Source organism: Marmota monax, unplaced genomic scaffold (genome assembly GCF_021218885.2).
Source record: "Marmota monax isolate L192 unplaced genomic scaffold, Marmota_monax_Labrador192_F-V1.1 WCK01_AAM20220418_F8-fsc00999, whole genome shotgun sequence".
Taxonomy (NCBI): domain Eukaryota; kingdom Metazoa; phylum Chordata; class Mammalia; order Rodentia; family Sciuridae; genus Marmota; species Marmota monax.
This window is the reverse complement of record NW_026692344.1, coordinates 86,667-106,009: the sequence shown is the minus strand read 5'-3', so window position 1 is coordinate 106,009 and position 19,343 is coordinate 86,667. Positions and strand designations below refer to the sequence as shown.

At 51.4% G+C, this 19,343-nt stretch overlaps 1 protein-coding gene and 1 pseudogene across 1 annotated transcript in view; both read left to right on the top strand.

Moving 5' to 3' along the window:
- The first annotated feature begins 4,695 nt into the window (after positions 1-4,695).
- Positions 4,696-9,595, top strand: LOC131424093 (dual specificity protein phosphatase 10-like; annotated as a pseudogene).
- A 5,004-nt stretch (positions 9,596-14,599) lies between these two features.
- Positions 14,600-19,343, top strand: part of LOC124090918 (nuclear pore membrane glycoprotein 210-like) — a 29,293-nt gene continuing 24,549 nt past the window's right edge. Inside the window, exons 1-7 of the mRNA XM_058578489.1 lie at positions 14,600-14,645; positions 15,347-15,492; positions 15,778-15,999; positions 17,490-17,663; positions 18,276-18,468; positions 18,874-18,980; positions 19,199-19,303. Of these exons, the coding sequence (XP_058434472.1) occupies positions 14,600-14,645; positions 15,347-15,492; positions 15,778-15,999; positions 17,490-17,663; positions 18,276-18,468; positions 18,874-18,980; positions 19,199-19,303 (993 nt within the window). The remainder of the gene's footprint in view (positions 14,646-15,346; positions 15,493-15,777; positions 16,000-17,489; positions 17,664-18,275; positions 18,469-18,873; positions 18,981-19,198; positions 19,304-19,343) is intronic.

Below are 19,343 nucleotides of genomic sequence, written 5' to 3'. Positions count from 1 at the left end.
GCTATTGTTCAAAGCTTAAAGCTCTGTTAAATTTTCCTTTTGTCCTCTTCCAGCTATAGGGCAGGAATTGTATTCTCCAGCAAAATCCTATAACACTGTAGGTATTCAAGAGAATTGGTGGTATAGTACAGAGAATTGACAAACATTAATAAGTAGAGCTTCCACGTATCCAAGTATATTATATACAATGAGAATTTGTCATATCACAAAATGTTAGTATTTATTTCAGTTTTGTATTTGTTGAATTTTCTGAAACACTTGGATAACATAGGTTGCTTATATTTAGTTTTATGGTAACTGGACCACATGGCTTTTAGCAATGTTTTCTTAGGCTTTTATAGAAAATCCAAAATTTTGACAACCTTATATTTAAAAATCAAGGATGAACACCTAAAACATTATATTATATATTACACTGTGCATATAAATATAATTAACCATTGGATTGACATTAGTTATATACAGACATTCAGAAAATTCAGCAAAGCATATCAATTACTTAGTTTACTGATTACTTGCTGAGGCTGGTCTTGAACTTGCAATCCTCCTGCCTCAGCCCCCTGAGTTACTAGGATTACAGATGCCACCACTCCTGGCTGAACTTTGAATTTTAACAAGTCACTATTTTATGTGATTGAAAGTATAGGCATGTTGGGGAAAATGTAACTGGAAGAAAAAATATTTGTACAAATCTGTTCTTAAGTATGCAAAGAATTTTAGATACACTTATATCCTATGATTTTCATTGTCTGTGATGCAAAATAAACTACAAGCGTGCACTGTTTAACAGAAGTACAGTGTTGTAATCTTTTCCATTTTTTTCTTCCAAACTATACTAAAGCAGAAAGCAAATGTTGGAAATATTTATGTTATATTAGAAATAAAAATGCTTACTTTGTATGAGTAAAGTGACAGAAAATAGAGTAAGAGAGATAAATACCAGTAATGTCTGACAGTGATTTATAATTAGCAGTTTTATCCATTTTGAGCTTTGAGTTCATTTTGGTGTTCTTTTAAAGTCACTAATACTATGTTTCCCACAGTCAAGGCTTACCAATAAGTTAGTTCATCTGTATCTTGAAAAAAATTGTTAAACACATCTCTTTTATATTTTTTTTGGCTGCCCGTATTTAATAATTTGCCTAATTCCTCTAAGGCATTTCTCAATATTGGCAAATTAAGATATTTGGATTGTGTTTTTGGAACTTATACTGAAATTATTCACATTACAGGCTGTTGATTTTCTGAGCTGATTTTGACAACTGATTGTGCAGTTTCCAAAAAAGATTCATAAAAGTTTAAAATTAGTAAAATAGTCTAAATTTTTCTTGGAATAGTTCTGTACCTAAAATTTTCCCCATTTAAGACTGTATTTTATAGAATATATATTTCACTGTCAATTTCATGTCCTTAAATTTTTCTGTACTTTTTCTCCATTATTTCAGGCTTCATGTCATTTTCCCTATAAAGGTGGATATATTCCTATCTACAAAAATGTTCATTTGAAAAGAAAAACTTTCCAATTAGAATTTTTCTGGCAGTTTTTAATGGAACTTTTGGAGCATTTTGTGGTTCTAATGATTCAAAATGTCAATTCTGTGACAAAATATAAAATATTTGACTCATTCTCTTATTTATGCAAACCATATCCCATGCATTAGTATAGAAAATGTATACAGTTATATATAGTAAGACCAAAATGTGTGAAACAGGAAGTCAGAATTGCAGTGACTTGACTCAAATTGAAAGTGACTTATAATTATGGAACTAAAACTAAGTTCAGAAATCTAGTTTCTGCACTGTATTCTTCTATTACATTAGAAGAAGAGGTAAAAGAGTTGAATTTGTGGATAATCTTGACTCAGAATTCATAGAACCTTTGGGAGAATTTTTCATTTGACATATTTGGTGTGTCTTTGCAGCTTAGAGCTATGTGTATACAACACCCACCAGCTTTTCCACTGACCACTAACATGGTATGCCATTTTCTTGGGATATTGAGTTGTGACTGAAAACACAGTCGGAATAATCTCTAGTGGATATTTCATTTTGTCTCCTTTAGCATTCTGCTACAAACACTCAAAGATTGAGCAAATGAGACTTTTGCCATCTAGTATTATGCAAGTGAAATTTAATACCTAGAGTATTCATTTTTAATAAGTAACTTAATTTTTTAAAATATGTGCTGTCTTCATCTTTTACTCACTTTTATATCAATGGCTTACAAGCAGATGATGTATGAGTAGGTATATATTTGTTTTCATTTTACTTAATTGATTTTAATCCTACTTTTCAACACCATTTTATATATGCTGAGATCATTTAAGGATCACAGCACCTTTTAACATAATTATTGTTACTTTTTATAGATGATGAGACTGAAGGTCACAGAGACAGTAAATGACACGTTTCTTGGTTCTGCCCCTAGTGTTGACCCCATAGTCCATTTTGGGGATCACCATTATGGTGAGCTATCTTCCAACATAAAAAACTTCTATGAACCTCCCTCTGGTTTAAAAAGATACACCTTCAGCACACTAGGTGATTGAATTCTGATCAGTGCAAAAGTACAGTTACTTAGAGACTATTGGGAGCGCATCCTGAAGGAAACAGGAGAATATATTCTAAATGGAAACTTGTGTATTACTTAAATAACTGGTAATTTAGGAAGTCTACTTTCTAGCTGTAAGTATTCCTGTGTTTGGAGCCTTTCCAATCTTTTGTATTAGGATATATATATATATATAGTATACATATCTAAATACACCCAGCTTTCTTGGCTACAGTCTAACCAAGAAATAAATACTTAAATGTTCTAATGTAAATACTCCATCTTTTCCTGCAAGAGAAGGATATGTTCAGTAGATACAGACCATCTTTTCCTCAAGACCAAGTACTCCTCCAGGTTTTCTTAGTAGTGATATTTTAGTCAACCCCAAAAAACTTCAAATTTGACTTTTAGTAACTTTCTTTGGCTGTTACCTTAGCTGACTGAAGCTCTTTTCTGAGAGTCTCTTTTTATAAAAACTGCCGCAGTCTGGCTGGGCACAAATGCCGCAGTCTGGCTGGGCACACAATCACGAGCCACCACACAGCTTGTAGATTCAAACAGCAACTCTTTATTCCCGAACTCACACCAGCCGTCTACAATCACGTTCTGGGGAAATCCACGTTCTCTGCCCAAATCCACGTTCTCTGCCCAAATCCACCTCCACTGGGCTTCTATCTCCAAAATATACTGTCTGAATCCCGTGAGAACTCAAGGGGAACTCAGCCAGCAGGATACACCCTATTCCCAGCAGGAATAATCTTAAACCTTAAACCTGGAACCTAAACTGGGAACGCCCTAAACACGATTATCTTAAAACCGGGAACACCCTAATCTGCCTTGGTCCTTGAGCAAGGTCACGTACATTCAATGTCACTGCAGCATGTCAGCAACATGGGGTACGCTGGCAAGGAAATTGTCATACCTACTTGGCTAATGGCTCCCAGCAAAAAACAACTAACCTCTTATGTATCCCATAGGACGACTGAAAATATAAAGCTATTTTTTAAATGCTATTACTGGTGTTACATCTCAAAATTTACATTTCTATTATTAATCTTGTGTTGATTATCTAATCTCACAATTCTTATTAATTCAGAACTCCTGCTTTTGGATCATCTTATACTAATTGTTACATTTATATTTTGTCTCTTTATTTAGCAGGTTTTCACTATTATAAGATGGAATCTAGTTATGACAGGCACAAGTTCTACCTCATATCAATTAGTAAGAATCATGTCTCTCCTAATGTCCTTGTTCTGTGGGTCTGTGTTTCAAACTGCAACTCTAGAAATGTACACCCATTTATACCAGTGTTTTGTAGAATGATTATACCGTATGTGCTTCCCAAGGTATCCATAGCTTTGCATTCCCTCAATTGTCTTCATAAATGCTATTTATTTATTCTCACAAGTTTTAAATTCCTTGTTCGTAGAAATATACATATTCTGTACAAAAATGCTAGCTTATTTTAGGATCTCCAGACTGATAAATATATGAATATGTGGGTATTCTGTATTTGAGTTATGGATATGTTCAGATGAATTTGTGAGTATAAAAATTCCTCTATTTTTAAAATTTCTATGCTGTCTGCTTTACTGTATTATGAAAGTCTTTAGCTCTTAAACACTATTGTCTGTGAAGTTCATATCATGACTGCTTTTAGCATGTAATAGGCGAGATCCATAAGTGACAGTGATTGAGAATATGGCCTGAGGTGGAAGTATTTTTATTATATACCTCATGAAAGCAATCAGTCAAAACATGAGAAACATGAAACTAAGGAGGAAGATCAAAGATGTCATTACTTGGTGTGCTTTTACTGCATTGTTACTAATAAACCAGGTCTGCAGTGAGAGTGATGCTTGAATAAGGCTAAACTGAAGTCAGTTTCTCAAGAAATAACATCTTTAGATTTTTAGACAAATATTTTAAAATGTAGTTTTAGCATTTAACAATCTCCTTGAGTTTCTCTGAATTTGTTAATACTATGAGAGATCAAGTGAAAGTTTCAGACCACAGAGGCTTTATAATCTACTCAAATCAGTAACAGTTAGTTTCTGGAATAGTACTCGCTCTTAAAAAAAATACTATGCAAGGGAAGAGGGAGGGAAGGGAGTGGAGGAGGTTGGAGGTTGGAGGTTGGAGGTTGGATCCTTTGCTCCCATCCAAAGGTGGGTGAGAGAAACCTGAGTCTATAGGGATATGCTGGCTGGCCGGCATGGTGGGTATTGCTCCTCTTCTTGCGTGTGTGGATTCTGCCTGTGACACTTTGGCTCTGTGTCAGAGAATGGTGAAGATTGTGTGTGGACGAATGATGGATGGCATTTTTCCGGGCAGCTCTTAAAGTTCGTTTTAAGTGAGCAGCTTGGGATTTGGTTTCTTTGCTGTGTGTATGTCTACTAGAAAGAGAGAAGCCAGAAGGGCTATGTTGTGCAGTGACCCTGTGCCTCCAGGGAGGAAGGAACTGTCCCTTTTCAGGCACCCTCTGAAGTAGACCCAGTGGGAAACACTTCCCAATGAGCCTGTCTCTGTTGAAGGGGGCACTGATGCCTCTATATGGAAGCCATACTCTCACCAAAAGCAGGGGTATCAGTTTGGGATTGAAATTGGTATAAATCAGCTGCTCCAAGTGAGAGGAGCTCTAGGGTACAAAGCCTGTGCCAAGGCAGGAGATGAAGAGGGAAGGAGACCCCCAGAGGTCCTTTCCTCAGAGGAAAGAGTGAGGCGAATGTGGGCAGGGGAGCAGTGGTGATGGATCTGCTAGGGTTGAGGCTTGCAGTCGTGGCTTTCTGGCTTGAGACTTCGTTTTAGGACACCAGTTTGTAGTAAAAGGGGGAAATGCAGACTGATAATAAGAGGCTAACAGGAAACATGTGGGGTTTTCATATGACTATGTTGTGCGTTTTCAAAGGACCTAATAGAATGGAAAGCAAGAACAGCTCCTAGTTAAAGAGACACTTATGGGGATAATTTCATTCTGATTTGCAGAAGGCTGACATCCGCCCTGATGTATATTTAGATGCTGTATATTTCTGTGAGCCATGCCAATGCTCTTGGTCATCTCTTTGCCTTTGCAGTGGGTAAAGGAATTAAGTGGAAAGCATGCAAGGGTGAACAGATGAGTTTTTTTCTCAGTTGCAGTATACTTCTGCCCAGGAGATGAGGCCCAGAATAGATGCCTCTTAAGAACCTTTCTTTCTGTCTTTAGCTTTTCTAATTCTTTATGCTTTTACCTTCTCTAAGGCTGAACTTTGATGTAGTCCAAGAAAGGTTGTTCATTAACATTTCCAATATTAAGGCTAATATAACCTTACACTCAGCAACCAAATAGACGGGGACCTCAGGTTTGCATCCTCTTTGAATTTATCTAAATGGGTTTGGAGCTTTGATAGTGGGATATAAAAGGGCACCTAGGACAACTTTGCTCAGAAATATGCAAAGACCTTTCTTCGGGATTGGATGAGACTGCCTTTTGTGTCATATGACTTTATTCTTTCTTTCCCCCTTCCCCTTCTTTACAGACTCTTGAGTTCTTCTTGAATTGCCGGTTTTCAGCCTCCTCATGCCTCCGTCTCCTTTAGACGACAGGGTAGTAGTGGCACTATCTAGGCCCGTCCGACCTCAGGATCTCAACCTTTGTTTAGACTCTAGCTATCTTGGCTCTGCCACCCCAGGCAGCAATAGACACCATCCTGTCATCGCCACCACAGTTGTGTCCCTCAAGGCTGCGAATCTGACGTATATGCCCTCATCCAGCGGCTCTGCCCGCTCCCTGAATTGTGGATGCAGCAGTGCCAGCTGCTGCACTGTGGCAACCTACGACAAGGACAATCAGGCCCAAACCCAAGCCATCGCTGCTGGCACTGCCACCACCGCCACGACCGCCATTGGAACCTCTACCACCTGCCCTGCTAACCAGATGGTCAACAGCAATGAGAATACAGGCTCTTTAAGTCCATCAGGTGGGGTGGGCAGCCCTGTGTCGGGGACCCCCAAGCAGCTATCCAGCATCAAAATAATCTACCCCAATGACCTGGCAAGGAAGATGACCAAATGCAGCAAGAGTCACCTGCCAAGCCAGGGACCTGTCATCATTGAGTACCCTTCATGGAGTACAACAAAAGTCACATCCAAGGAGCTGTTAACTGTGCCAATAAGATCAGCCGGCGGAGACTGCAGCAAGGCAAGATCACTGTTCTAGACTTGATTTCCTTTAGGGAAGGCAAGGACTCTTTCAAGAGGATCTTTTCCAAAGAAATTATAGTTTATGATGAGAATACCAATGAACCGCGCCGAGTGATGCCCTCCCAGCCGCTTCACATAGTCCTCAAGTCCCTGAAGAGAGAAGGCAAAGAACCTCTGGTGTTGAAAGGTAATGCCCCTGTTCTGTCCCAAGCACAGTCCCATTTAGCTGGGTTCACTTTGGGGTTTCTCTTAGCAGTGGCAGCCTTCTCCTTACCCTGGCTACCAGAGAACAAAACAGACTCTCTTCTTGTCTTCTCTGCCATGCCCTTTCTTTATTATTTTGGTATAGTGAGAAAAACCCAGCAGCACTGAGTTGGAAGTCAGAAGATCTGGGTGCTACCCTTGATTCGGCTTCTGATTTGCATTGTGCAAGTCATTTCACCTCTCTGAGACTGTTTTGTCATCCTTCTAAAAAGGGGCTTTATACCACCAGATGGTGTCTCAAGTCATGCCTGGTCTGGTGGCTTTCTGTTCCAGTCCATAACTAATTGGAAAGTTGCTGTCTCTCAGACCTAACCAATGCTGATGAAACAGAGGAAGCAACTCTGGTGCACTACAAGTAAACCTACAGGTACCAGCTCTTTTTGTGGGAGATTCTTCCTCTTTCTCACCTCTGATCAGCTTGACTTTTATATAGCTTATAAAATGACCTTCAAGAAGGGCAGAGATTTATTTGTAAAATGGAAGTGTAAATTCATCGAATACCTCCATTCCTTTGCCAAAGCTCCAAGGGGACAGAAAGATTTTTATGAAACACTTTCCAACTCATTGTACTTTTTTGGCTTCACCTGATAACAATTGGCATGGTGGTTCCTCCCAAGAGGGAGTAGTAGGTCACCTTGCCAGTACACTGAATGTAGAACAACTCTGAGGTTAGTGAAGCTGAGCCCCAAGAGGAGGAATTAATTGTCCACTCTTCTCTGAGCCCCTTCCATACAGTATTATCTAACCTAGCAGAGGAGCCCTGATCTTGTGTCCAGCCTAGTTGCAATTCTTTGCTCTCAGACACTGCACCTCGTTTCTCTTTGGCATCTTCTACTTGGTGACAGTAATGAGAAATAGTCATCCTTTTTCTTCTCTCTTCTTGTGTTTTGAGCCAAGGTACACAGTTTCTGGGTCACATCTCCAACCTGTCTCCGGAACTGTGTTGATCAAAGGTGTTGCTGGGTTCTTTTGAACACTTTGCATATTTAAATTGCAACAGGTGATTTAGGTGAACAAATTACTTATTTTAGCTTTGTGGGACAGCTCTGCCACCATTCTTCTTGTTTTCCACGAGAGGTTTTCAGCCTTTTGGTACGCAGTGTTCTTGGAAATATGGTCCTGAATTCCTTTGCTAGTAGTCCCCTCCCACACCCACTTAACACTTTATTCTCAAGTTTTTTCTCATTGGGCTCAGATATCACAAGGGCATATCTTTCAAGGTTTACTTGGAGTCACAAATACGTTCAGGCTTCCTCTGTGTAGCTCTGTATTTTGTTTTTGTATTCTTGTTTGGTTGACTTTTAGTATTTCCCAGTAGGTTTACCTTTCTTCTGTTCTCTCACCACAATCCTGGTTTGTCTTTTTCAGATGAGAAAATACCATCTACAAATTTCCTATTTCCCATTTGTAATAGTTTGTCTTGGGGAACAAAGACAAATGCTCTTGCTGGTCTCTTTTCTTTTATAGACATTCTTAATTTAAAAAAAAAAAGGCATGGTTTTGTGTCAGCGTGACCAGAGGAGAAATGCCAAGCAACAGAAAATAAGATGACCCTGAACTTGAACATGGGGATGATCAGGAGGAGTTGTAGATCTTACCCTGCATTTTTCAAGGGGCCTTGTTGGGTAGAAGGTTGGCTTGTCAATTACTGATAAATCAGTCTCTTGAGGGCGGCTGATGAAATGGGGTTCCTCTCCCCCTTTCCTGTGGATGCATCTGAGACTCCGGGCAGCCTGGGCTTGTTCCTCAATGTCTGAGAGCAAGGTTGCCTCAGTGGGGCGGGGCAGGACACGCTGCTGACCTCACCACCAGGCGCCCTGGGTGTCCGCAGCGGAGGGCTCATCATTTTCGGGTTGGTGAGACAGCACAGCGGTGAACTTGGAAGACGCTCTGGTGGTAGAGGTTGGATTATTTGTAATTTGGGGGGGGGGGATTTTTCTTCAAACACCTGGAAGTTTGGTTGAATTCACATAGTTCAGGAGCAAGTGGGTCTGTAATGTACTCTCTTTATTATTGTTTTGTTCATTTGATATCTTTTGATGGAATGGCCTAAAATTGGGACCCAAGATAAGAATGAGAGAAAGGGATGAATCCTCATTAGAATGTCCCTGTTGTCCTTTCATCTAGGCAAACCCGAGGTTAATATCAGAGCAGCATTGAGGTGAAGAAGGGGGTGGGCCTTTCTCAAAAGAAATGGTCAACAACTTCCCCCAGGTTCTTGAGTGGGCCAAGAAGACCATCCTGATGTGGCTTCTCTTCTGAGATTTATTTTAGGAATCCCCTTCCTCTGTGATTGTATTTCAGCAAGAGTAGTAGTGGTACCATTTTGGAATGAGGGATTTTTCCAGGGAGGATATGTGTGTGTTGGGGGGGGGGGGTAGTTAGAATATAAGGTAGAAACTTCTTTGTAGGTCTTGTAAGTTTATTTCCAGAGATTTCAGTGACCTCACCCCTGACAGGACGGAGGGGTGCACATGCTCCCAGTGCCCGTGTGGAGCCAGCAGGAGGTGGACATCCACGTCCCCATCACCCTCCACCCCAGCATCTTGACGTTCCCGTGGCAGCCCAAGACTGGCGCCTACCAGTACACCATCCAGGTACCTGGGCTTCCCGGGCATGTGGCCTCTGTCCGCTCTGTGACTTTTTTTGGTAACCAGAGATTGAACTTGGGGGTGCTTGGCCACTGAGCCCCATCCCCAGCCCTTTTATATCTTATTTAGAGACAGGGTCTCGCTGAGTTGCTGAGGGCCTCACTAGGTTGCTGAGGGGCTGGCCTCTAACTTTTGGTCCTCCTGCCTCAGCCTCCCCAGCTGCTGGGATTCCAGGTGCAACATGCCTGCTGTTCTGTACCCTTGGCGTTGCTCTCTGTGGTACTACCAAGTATCAGGGGCTGTGGTCCTGTGTTCCCTGAGGTCCCTGTCACTGCAGTGTTCTGGGTTGCCAGGGAAGCAGCCCACAGTGGACACTAGCTGGAGACCACAGTGAGCCCTGGAAGGGCCTCGAGTCCCACTCGGCAGTCACTTGTGTAAAACATGTGGAGCAGCATAAGTGCACCAGAGAGAACTTTGAGATTTTAAGGGAAAACTCTCTGCAACCCTGTCCACGCCAAGCGTCTGAACTCGCTGGCGTCCATGTTCCCTCAGGGCATGGCCTCGGAGGGGGCTCACACCCTGTGGTCAGCACAGTCCCAGGGCCTTGTGGGTCCCCTGGTGATGACAGGTGGCCTGTCTCTGCACCAGAATCTGTCCCTGCCCACCCAGACCTGGTGCCATCTTGGCCTCTGGGGTTCAGGATCCTAACCCCTGACCTGGCCACAGCGAGTCTGGCATTTGTCCCCAGCAGGGGGTCAGGACCTGGCCAGGGCCTGTGCTCATGTCTGGTCACAGAAGCAGCGTCTGCTGGTGACTCTGGGGCCAGGGCCAGGGCCAGGGTTCCGTGTTTGTGTCTTGCAGTCATGAGTTCCGTAGAGCATGAGGTCTGCAGAGCACAAACGTCCCCAGAGCACAGATGTCCCCAGAGCAGGAAGTCCCCAGCACACGAGGACCAGAAGGGAGATGGGAACAAGGGTTCAAGGGCCCATGGGCACCTCCAGCCCCCGATTTCCACGGGTCCGTGGATCTGTGTGTGTCCCTGTGTGGGGCAGAAGGGTGCGAGCAGGTGGCGTTCCCGGGGGTCGGTGGCACGCATGGGCAGGTGCAGGTGGGCTGGGAGAATGTGGTGGCCATGGCGTGACTCAGTGATATGTGGACATAGCGTGGACATGTCCCTGGCCAGCACGGCAGTGGGCACCTCATCCCCCACCTGCCACTTCCCAAGGCCGGCCGGTGACTGCATGCTCCCTGGTGGCTCTTCTCCCCAGGCCCACGGGGGCAGCGGGAACTTTAGCTGGTCTTCCTCCATCCACCTGGTGGCCACCGTCACCGTCAAGGGCGTGATGACCACAAGCAGTGACACGGGCCTCAGTGTGGTCTGGGCACAGGATGTCCAGAACCCTCTGCATTTCGGTGAGATGAAGGTGAGACCCCGGGATGGACAGTAGGCCAGGGGTGGCCGGGAGGCCAGGAGTGCCCAGTCTGCCCTGTGGGACCGCGACCTGGCACCCTCGCCCCAGCCGGAAGGGCCAGTGCCCCGGGGCTGGGGTCCTGGCGGGAGACCAGAGCACCCTGAGGACCTGGAGGGTCAGCCGGTCCAGAGAGGGCCACCCTGCCCTGGGCTGTTGGGTCACGGGGAGAGGCCCTGGGGCCCGAGACCCCAGAGCCATGCTGCGCCTGGGACTTTCTCCCTGACACGCAGGGCAGATGGCCATCCCTCTGCCCCCACGGCCTCTGCCCCCAGCCCCTCCTGACCACCGCTCTGAGCTCCCCTTCTTGACCCACTAACAGCAGAGGATACAGGCTGTGTCCCTGTGGTTGGGACATGGGTGGCAGGTCCTTCCGCCTCCTGCTGGGAACCACACACCCACTAGACAGCCCAGGCCATGTGTGGACACCTGGACAGAGGCCCTGGGGGGGCAGCCCCATTGTGCAGTGTGGTGTCCACTGTGGCCACTCACGGCCTCCCTCCTCCCTGCAGTTCCTGTGCCACCTGGAGCCCCAGGACAGCTCCTGGGCCAGGCAGGTGGTCCCCTCCTGGACACCCCCAGAGAGGGCTGGGCTGTCAGAGCCCCTCCTGGTCCTCGGGCTACTGGGGCTGGTGGCCCTGGGCTTGCCTGGCAGGAGACAGGAGGGACAGGTGAGCGAGCCAAGAAGCTGCAGGCAGTGAGTGGCCACTTTGGCCTCCCGCCCTGCCCCAGGCCACCTGAGCTGTCCGTCCAGGGTCGCCCCTCAGATCTGCCACTGCTGCCCACCAGCAGCTTCCCCATTAGTCGCCTGGTGGCCGATTTTTGCACAGGACCCAGAGTGTGGCGCCCTCTGCAGCCTCCCCAGCTCAGCCAGAGTGAAAATGGGGTCAGGCCCTGCCCATGGCCTTCTGGGCCTCCTCCCCCTGTGGCCACACTGTCCTTTCCATGGGGCGTTCAGGGGATTGAACCCAGGAGCCCTCAACCCCTGAGCCCCCGTCCCAGCCCTAGTTTGTAGTTTATTTAGAGACGGGGCCTCACTGAACTGCTTAGGGCCTCGCTGAGTGGCTAAGGCTGGCCTCCAACTTGCGATCCTCCTGCCTCAGCCTCCCGAGCCACTGGGATGACAGGGTGCACCACCACGTGTGGTCACACTGGCCTCCTTTGTGTGCCTACCAGGAGCTGAGCAGCTAAGTCCATCTCAGGACCGTCTCTTGGCCTGACTGTTCCCCAGGGAGACATTTCTCTACCTGGCAGGGCTGACGGGCTCATGTCTGTGCACCTCTCAGAGACCAATCCCCTTCCTAGTCAGCTCTGTGCTTGCATCCTCCGTGCCCAGCCTGGTTGTCCTCTGGTGTGTCCTCAGGGCCACCACAGCACACCTGGCACACTGAGCCACTGAGCCGCAGGCTGCTTCCTGCAGAGGCTGACAGCCCAGGCCTGGCCCTCCTGCAGGTGTATGTGATCGAGCCCAGCAGCATGGACTTCGCCCCATGCCGGGTGGAGGCTCGAGTGGGCCAGACCCTGGAGCTGCCCCTGAGGATCAACGGCCTCATGCCCAGTAGGGACAGCAAGGTGGTCACCCTCAGCGACTGCTCCCACTTCGACTTGGCGGTGGACGTGGAGAAGCGGGGCGTGTTCCAGCCCCTCCCGGGCGGGGCAGCTGGCCGGCGGGGCGGGGCCGAGGCAGCAGAGCGCCAGCCTGGGGTGGCCATGGCCGCGTCCTCATAAGCTGCGGTCTGTCTCAGCCTCATGGGCAGAGGTCCTGGCCAGTGCTGCCTGCCGTGGCCGGGTCTCCAGGCCTGGCTCTCACCCCAGGACGCTTGCGTCTTTAGGGGGATTCTGTTGAGACAGGAGTCCTGGGGTCAGGATTTCTCTCAGAAAGTTCCTGTAGGCTCCCAAGTGACTGCATGCAGGACTTTGTGTGGCCTTGGGGACGACTCAGTTGGCTTAAGGAATAGTTATCTTAGGCAGGGACTGCTGGTCAGTGCAGAGACATTCACAGGGATCTGTGGGACCCTGTCCCCGGTCCCTCCGCCTGCTGTGGCAGAGTTTCTTAAACTGGGTAAGTTTTGTCAACGACGGCCTTGTTTCTTCAGAAGCTCTTAACTGTGCGGTGACACATGCCTGTCATCCCAGCAGCTCAGGAGGCTGAGGCAGGAGGATCGCAAAGTGGAGGCCAGCCTCAGCCACTCATTGAGGCCCCAAGCAGCTCAGCGAGAACCTGTCTCTAAATAAAATACAGAATAGGGCTGGGGACGGGGCTCAGGGGTTAGGGCCCCTGTGTTCAGTCCCTGGCACCAAAAAAAAAAAGCATTTTTAACCAGTGTTGCCCTTGGTGACCTTGAGAGGCCTCTAAGTCCTGCCTGCTTCCCTCCTGAGCGCGTCCCCCACCGTGAGCTCAGGGCCCTGGCTGACCACTTCAGATGCAGGGAGACTTAGAAACACACATGGACACCTGCTGTGCCGCTGCAGCTGTCTCCCCTCTATCTGACCCTTTGTTCCCTGTGACTAGGGACACCCCTCCCCGCCCCATCCCTCCCACGCCCTGTCCCTGAGCACCATTATCCTGCTTCCCCTTTCTAGAAGTTCCACTGTTAGACGCCACAGAAGGGCGCTCTTGGGGGATTGATGTGTTAATTCGTCCTGTTCAGTCACTCTTGGTGATAGATGCCACTGTCACACTGTCACACTGAGAATGACATTGATGGGGATGTAGAGAAAATGCAGGGTCTGCAGCGCTTGCCCCTCTGAGGTCTCTGTGTCGGCTGTCGGCTGTCACCGGGCCTCTTTGGTTCCGCCTCTCAGTGTGACTGCACCCTCCAGTGTCTCCTTGGCCACACCAGGCCACACCAGGCCACCGGTGGGAATCCGGGACAAAAAGAAAACTGGCTTGTTCACACAGTGGATCAGCCAGTGAATGACGGGGGAGCAGAGAGTCCTTGGGACAAAAGAAAATAAAACAGGGACCCAAACTTGGAAGTGTGGCAAGAGCATTGGGTTCCAGGGGGCGCAGAGCTGCGGCTGCTGAGTCAAAAAGACTGAGAGCTCGACTCAGCAACTAAGTCCAGTACTTACAGAAACAGAAAAAGAACAGGCTAAACCCAGTGCCGTCTCGCAGAAGAAAAGCACTCAGATCAGATCAGAGGAGAGCCGGGCGCCAGGGCCCACGCCTCTCATCCCAGCGGCTCAGGAGGCTGAGGCAGGAGGATGGTGAGTTGGAGGCCAGCCTCAGCAATGGCCAGGCCCTACAGATCTCAGTGAGACTCTGGCTCTCATAAAATACAGAATAGGGCTGGGGATGTGCTCAGGGTCCAGGGCCCCTGAGCTCAATCCCTGTTCCTCCCCCAGCAAAAGAAAATAAGAGGAAATTAACGAAACCAAACGTTGGATCTTTTGAAGGATCAATAAAACTGAGACCCCTTTGGCTAGATCGTCTCAGATAAAGGACTGGTCGCTAAAATCAGGTGTGAGCCACAGGACGCCATTGCTACAGAGATAAACAGATCCATGAGAGTCTTTTTCCGGGGACATCATCGTCCATGGAGAAAACCCCCCGAGGTCCTAAAGAGGAGCCAAAGGACCAAAGTGAACCCAGCCGAGGGGCAGGAATGTGGACCGTCCAGGACCCGAGTGGGCCAAGCCCTCTTGGGAGAGGGCAGACGTGGCGGGCTGGTGACTGCTGTTTCCAGGCTGTGGAGCTGCAGGCCACAGCTCGTGACAGTGGTCGTGGCCAGGCTTTAGAGGCCCACGGGGTAAAACACCCGGCCTAGAAAAGGACCCTCGTGCCCATAGTGAAATGTCATTTTTGTGGGGTGTGGGTACCGGCCATGGGACTCAGGATACTAGACCCCTGAGCCCCCGTCCCAGCTTGCATTTCTTGTTTATTTAGAGACGGGGCCTCACTGAGCTGCTTAGGGCCTCGCTGAGTGGCTAAGGCTGGCCTCCAACTTGCGATCCTCCTGCCTCAGCCTCCCCAGCCCCTGGGATGACAGGCGTGGGCCACCACCCTGCTATCTTATGCTTCTTGACCTGAGTCTTAGCTACAGGCCATCTTAGGTCTGTGGGGTAAAGACAAGACCGTGAGTCGTTCCCTTAGGACAACTTGGTGGGTGACTTGTTTGATTCTTTGTCTGTTTTCGGGGTCGGGTGTCAGGCACTGAGTTACACCCCAGCCCCAAGGCTCTTAAGTTGGCATCAGCTGTGTGTCCAGCCAGGTGGCGGGGCCCTGAGCTAGCCATGTGCCCCTCCAGCTTCCCATGGTGACCGCAGTTCTCTCCTTGGCACAGGGCGGCTGCCCCAGGGGCCTGAGCACTGTGGTGGCGTCCGGGTGAAGGCCGAGGCTCGGGGCTCCACCACACTCCTGGTGAGCTACACGCATGGCCACGTCCACCTGAGCGCCAGCCTCACCATCACCGCCTACCTGCCCCTCAGGGTGAGCCGGCTGCCCTGGGCCACTGTGCCCACAGCTCCCTGGGGCTCTTCCCGCGGATGTCCCAATGGAGGCCAAGCCAAGGGTCCCTCAGAGGCCAGGGGGGAGCGAGGCTGGGTTCCCTCCAGAGCCCGCTGCGTCCTGGGGTCTCCCAGACACGGAGGGTTGCACGGGGGATTCAGGCACTGGGCTGTCCCCACAGAGAGGGCAAAGACGTGGCCCCGAGGCCCTGCCCCACCTGTCCCCTGCCCTGCCTGGGGAAGGCTGAGGCCCCCCTCTCCCTCCCAGGCCGTGGACCCGTCCTCCGTAGCTGTGGTCACCCTGGGCTCCTCAAAGGACATGCTGTTTGAAGGAGGCCCCCGGCCCTGGGTCCTGGAGCCTGCCAAGTTCTTCCGGAACCTCACCTCTGAGGACGGGGACAGCATCAGCTTGGCCCTCCTTGGCCCGCCCGCCTCCCGGAGTCACCAGCAGCACAGCATCTGCTCCACCTGCCAGGCCCTGGGCGAGCAGGTGAGTGGCTGCTGCTCAGGGCCTCCAGGTGGGGGACCTCGCAGAGATTGGGTGACCCTGGGGGTGCTGTCCTGCTGTGCCCACGTTGCAGAAGGGAAGTGAAGGCCAGGTGAGGGGACGGCGGTGTGCCCCGGGCAGGCTGAGTGGGGACCGAGGCCACCAGCTGTCCCAGAGACAGCCCCCGGGGGTCCCTCTCAGGGCCGCAGAATCCCCCACCCAGCCGGAGTCGGGGTCAGGGCAGAAAACCTGACGGTCCCAGAGTTGGGCCTCATGGGTGAGGAGGCTGTATACCAGGGGGGTCACCTGGGGCTCAGCACGCGGCACAGCCTGTGTTCCTGCCCCTGGGATCCCTGTTGGGGGGGGTACACCAGGGAGTGACCCCAGGGGCCCTCACCCACTGAGCCCTGTCCCAGCCTTGTCTTGTATTTTATTTAGAGTCAGGGTCTCACTGCGCTGCTCAGGGGCTCGCTGTTACTGAGGCTGGCCTCCACCTTGTGATCCTCCTGCCTCAGCCTCCTGAGTAGCTGGGATGACAGGCGTGGGTCACGTGGGTGCCTGGCTCTTCATATTTTTTTTTTTAAATGTGAAAATCGAGAAATATCAGAAGACTGAGTGGATGGTGTGGCCTGAGCCCCTGGGCTGGCCTGGCGGGTGGCGAGGTGCAGGTCCTCTGGTGCCTGGTACCTGCGCCCTCCAGCCAGGCAGAAGCTACGGGCTCTGCGCCCTTTGTCTTTCTGTGGGGTCCACCGCTCTGTTGCCAGGGTTCCCCAAAGAGGGCATGGAAAGTGAGCAGGAGGTCAGAGTGGACCCGGAGAGGCGGGGGTGTCCCCTGCACATTTAATAGTACAGAGGGCACCGGTGGAGTCCAGAGTCCCATGGGCAGCTCCCAGGATGCCCAGGACTACGCTTGTGTGACCAGATTAGTGCACAGAGAAGGAAGCCCAGGGGACCCACCCCCTCCTGCCTGGTGGCCCTACGGGGCACCTGGACCAGATCCGGGCCCTCTGCAGAGGGGTGTGGCATTGCAGTGGCCTAGGCGCCCATCCCGTAGGGCGTATGCACAGGGCCAGACCCCACCCCCGAGATCCCTCTTGGCCAGTGAGCAGGCAGCCAGGGCCCTGCAGGGTGACCCTCTGCACCCTCCTGTGTCCTGAGCAGCACCTCCCGTCCACCCCGAGGACAGGGTCTGTGAGCAGTGAGCGTGTCCCCTCCTCACATGTTGGGGACATCTGCATGTGCTGGGGCATCCTGGGGGCTCCTGGGTCCCGGAGGCCACAGTGCCCCGATCTCCTCGGGTCCCCTACAGAGGCCCTGGGATCCACAGCGTCCACAGCGCCCTGCACTGAGAAGGTGCAGCCGTGCCCCCTGGGTCCCCGGCCCTTGGCAGCCACTGGGCGTGGGTGTCCACATCACAGCCGTCCTGCAGAGCAGAGCACAGGAGGGGACGCGCCCTGGGGGACGTGCCCTGACTGCCATCCCCCCACCCCCAGGTCATCGCCCTCTCCGTGGGGAACCAGGCTGGCCTCACCAACCCTTTCCCCGCCGTGGAGCCTGCCGTGGTGAAGGTCGTCTGCGCCCCGCCATCCAGGATCAGCCTCACGCCTGTCCACACCGCTCCCCCGCTGGACCCGTCATATCCACGGCTGCAGCACGACAAGCAGGTGGTGCGTGGGAGAGGGGCTGAGGGAGGAGGCAGGCCTGGAGAGGTGGCCAGGGACTAGCAGAGCACAGTGCAGGTGGTGGGCAGGTTGGACTGCCTGCCTGTCATCCCCTGAGCTCACCTGGATCCCCGGGATGTGGCCCCGGCCAGGAGCCTTTGGACTCTGGTGTTGCCATGGGGGACAGGGAAGTCCCTGTTCCTGGCTGACTGTTTTGGCCTCTGCTCTTCATCCTCCTCTGCCTCCCTGGCCTCTACTGACCACTATTCTGCTCCTTAATTCCTTAGTACCAACTTTTTTTGGCTCTGGAGATCAAACCCAGGGGTGCTAACCCCTGAACCCCATCTCCAGCGCTCTTTGTATTTTATTTAGAGACAGGGTCTCACTGAGGTGCTCAGGGCCTTGCTGAGTTGGTGAGGCTGGCCTCCAACTTGCGATCCTCCTGCCTCAGCCTCCTGAGTGCAGGGTGCCTTGGTGGCCAGCAGCTGTAGAGTTTGGTGTTCAGCTCATCCCTTCCCCCATCAGGACCCCACAGGCAGCCCGCCAGCTTCAGGATAGACCATGTGGTCAGCCGTGGCTGTGCCCAGGCCTGGGTGTCCTGACCTCTGTTTCCTGTAGGTTCCCGTCTCCAGCCACCGCAACCCCCTGCTGGACCTCGCCGCCTATGACCAGCAGGGCCGCCAATTCGACAACTTCAGCTCCCTGGGCGTCCAGTGGGAATCCACCTGGCCCTTGCTGGCCAGCATCGAGCTGGACCTGCCCATGCAGCTGGTGTCCCGGGACGACGGGAGTGGCCAGAGGAAGTTTCACGGTGAGCCACGGCTGTGGGCCTGGAGCCCTGGACAGGAGGCTGGGGACCAGGGAAACCCCGACAGATGAGTGTCCCAAGCAGCGTGGCACCTGTCAGAGCCTCTGCCAGCTGGGGCGCCCCTTGGCCAGCTGGGGTCCCCTCGTCCAGCACCGAAGCTCGGGCAGCTCCCTGGGCTGCAGTCGTGCACTGGAGCTAGAGGTCCCAAGTGGGGAGTCCCCGGTGGCCCCTGTGTGTCCCCAGGCCCCTCAGCAGCCAAAGCTGGCCCGTCCCCTCCAGCCCTGCTCCCTGGGCCCCACTCAGGGTCTGGCGACTCCCGACTCCCCCCGACTTTCACACTGGGGCTTGCCATGATGGAGGGGTGGGTGACCACAGAGGCCCAACGTCGGTGTCCTCCTCTGGACCCAGGATTGCAAGCCATTGCTGTCCATGAGGCATCAGGGACCATCTCCATCTCTGCCACGGTGACCGGCTACCAGCTGTCCCACCTCAGTGCAGCCACAGTGAAGCCACTGGTATGTCCAGAGCCACCCGTGGGGGTGGACAGCTGCCCGCTGGGCACCGGGAACGGCTCCTCCCAGCTCTGGGGTCTGGGGCCTCATGGGAAGGTGGCTGCCCTGGGCCCAGTGTGTGTCCTGGACATCACGGGGGCCTGGGGCAATGCCAGGACTGGGATCCCGCCCCTGTCCCAGGGGTGGCCTATGGGTCTGATGGCCCTTCCCTGTCCCTGCAGCCTGGCCCACCTGCGCCCGTGTCCGCCTCGGTGGAGCTGGTCCTGGTGGAGGACGTGCGTGTGGATCCGGACATGGTGACCCTCTACAACCACCCTGATGTCCAGGTGGGTCCCCCGCCAGCCCCGCCCCGCCCGGGAGACCCTG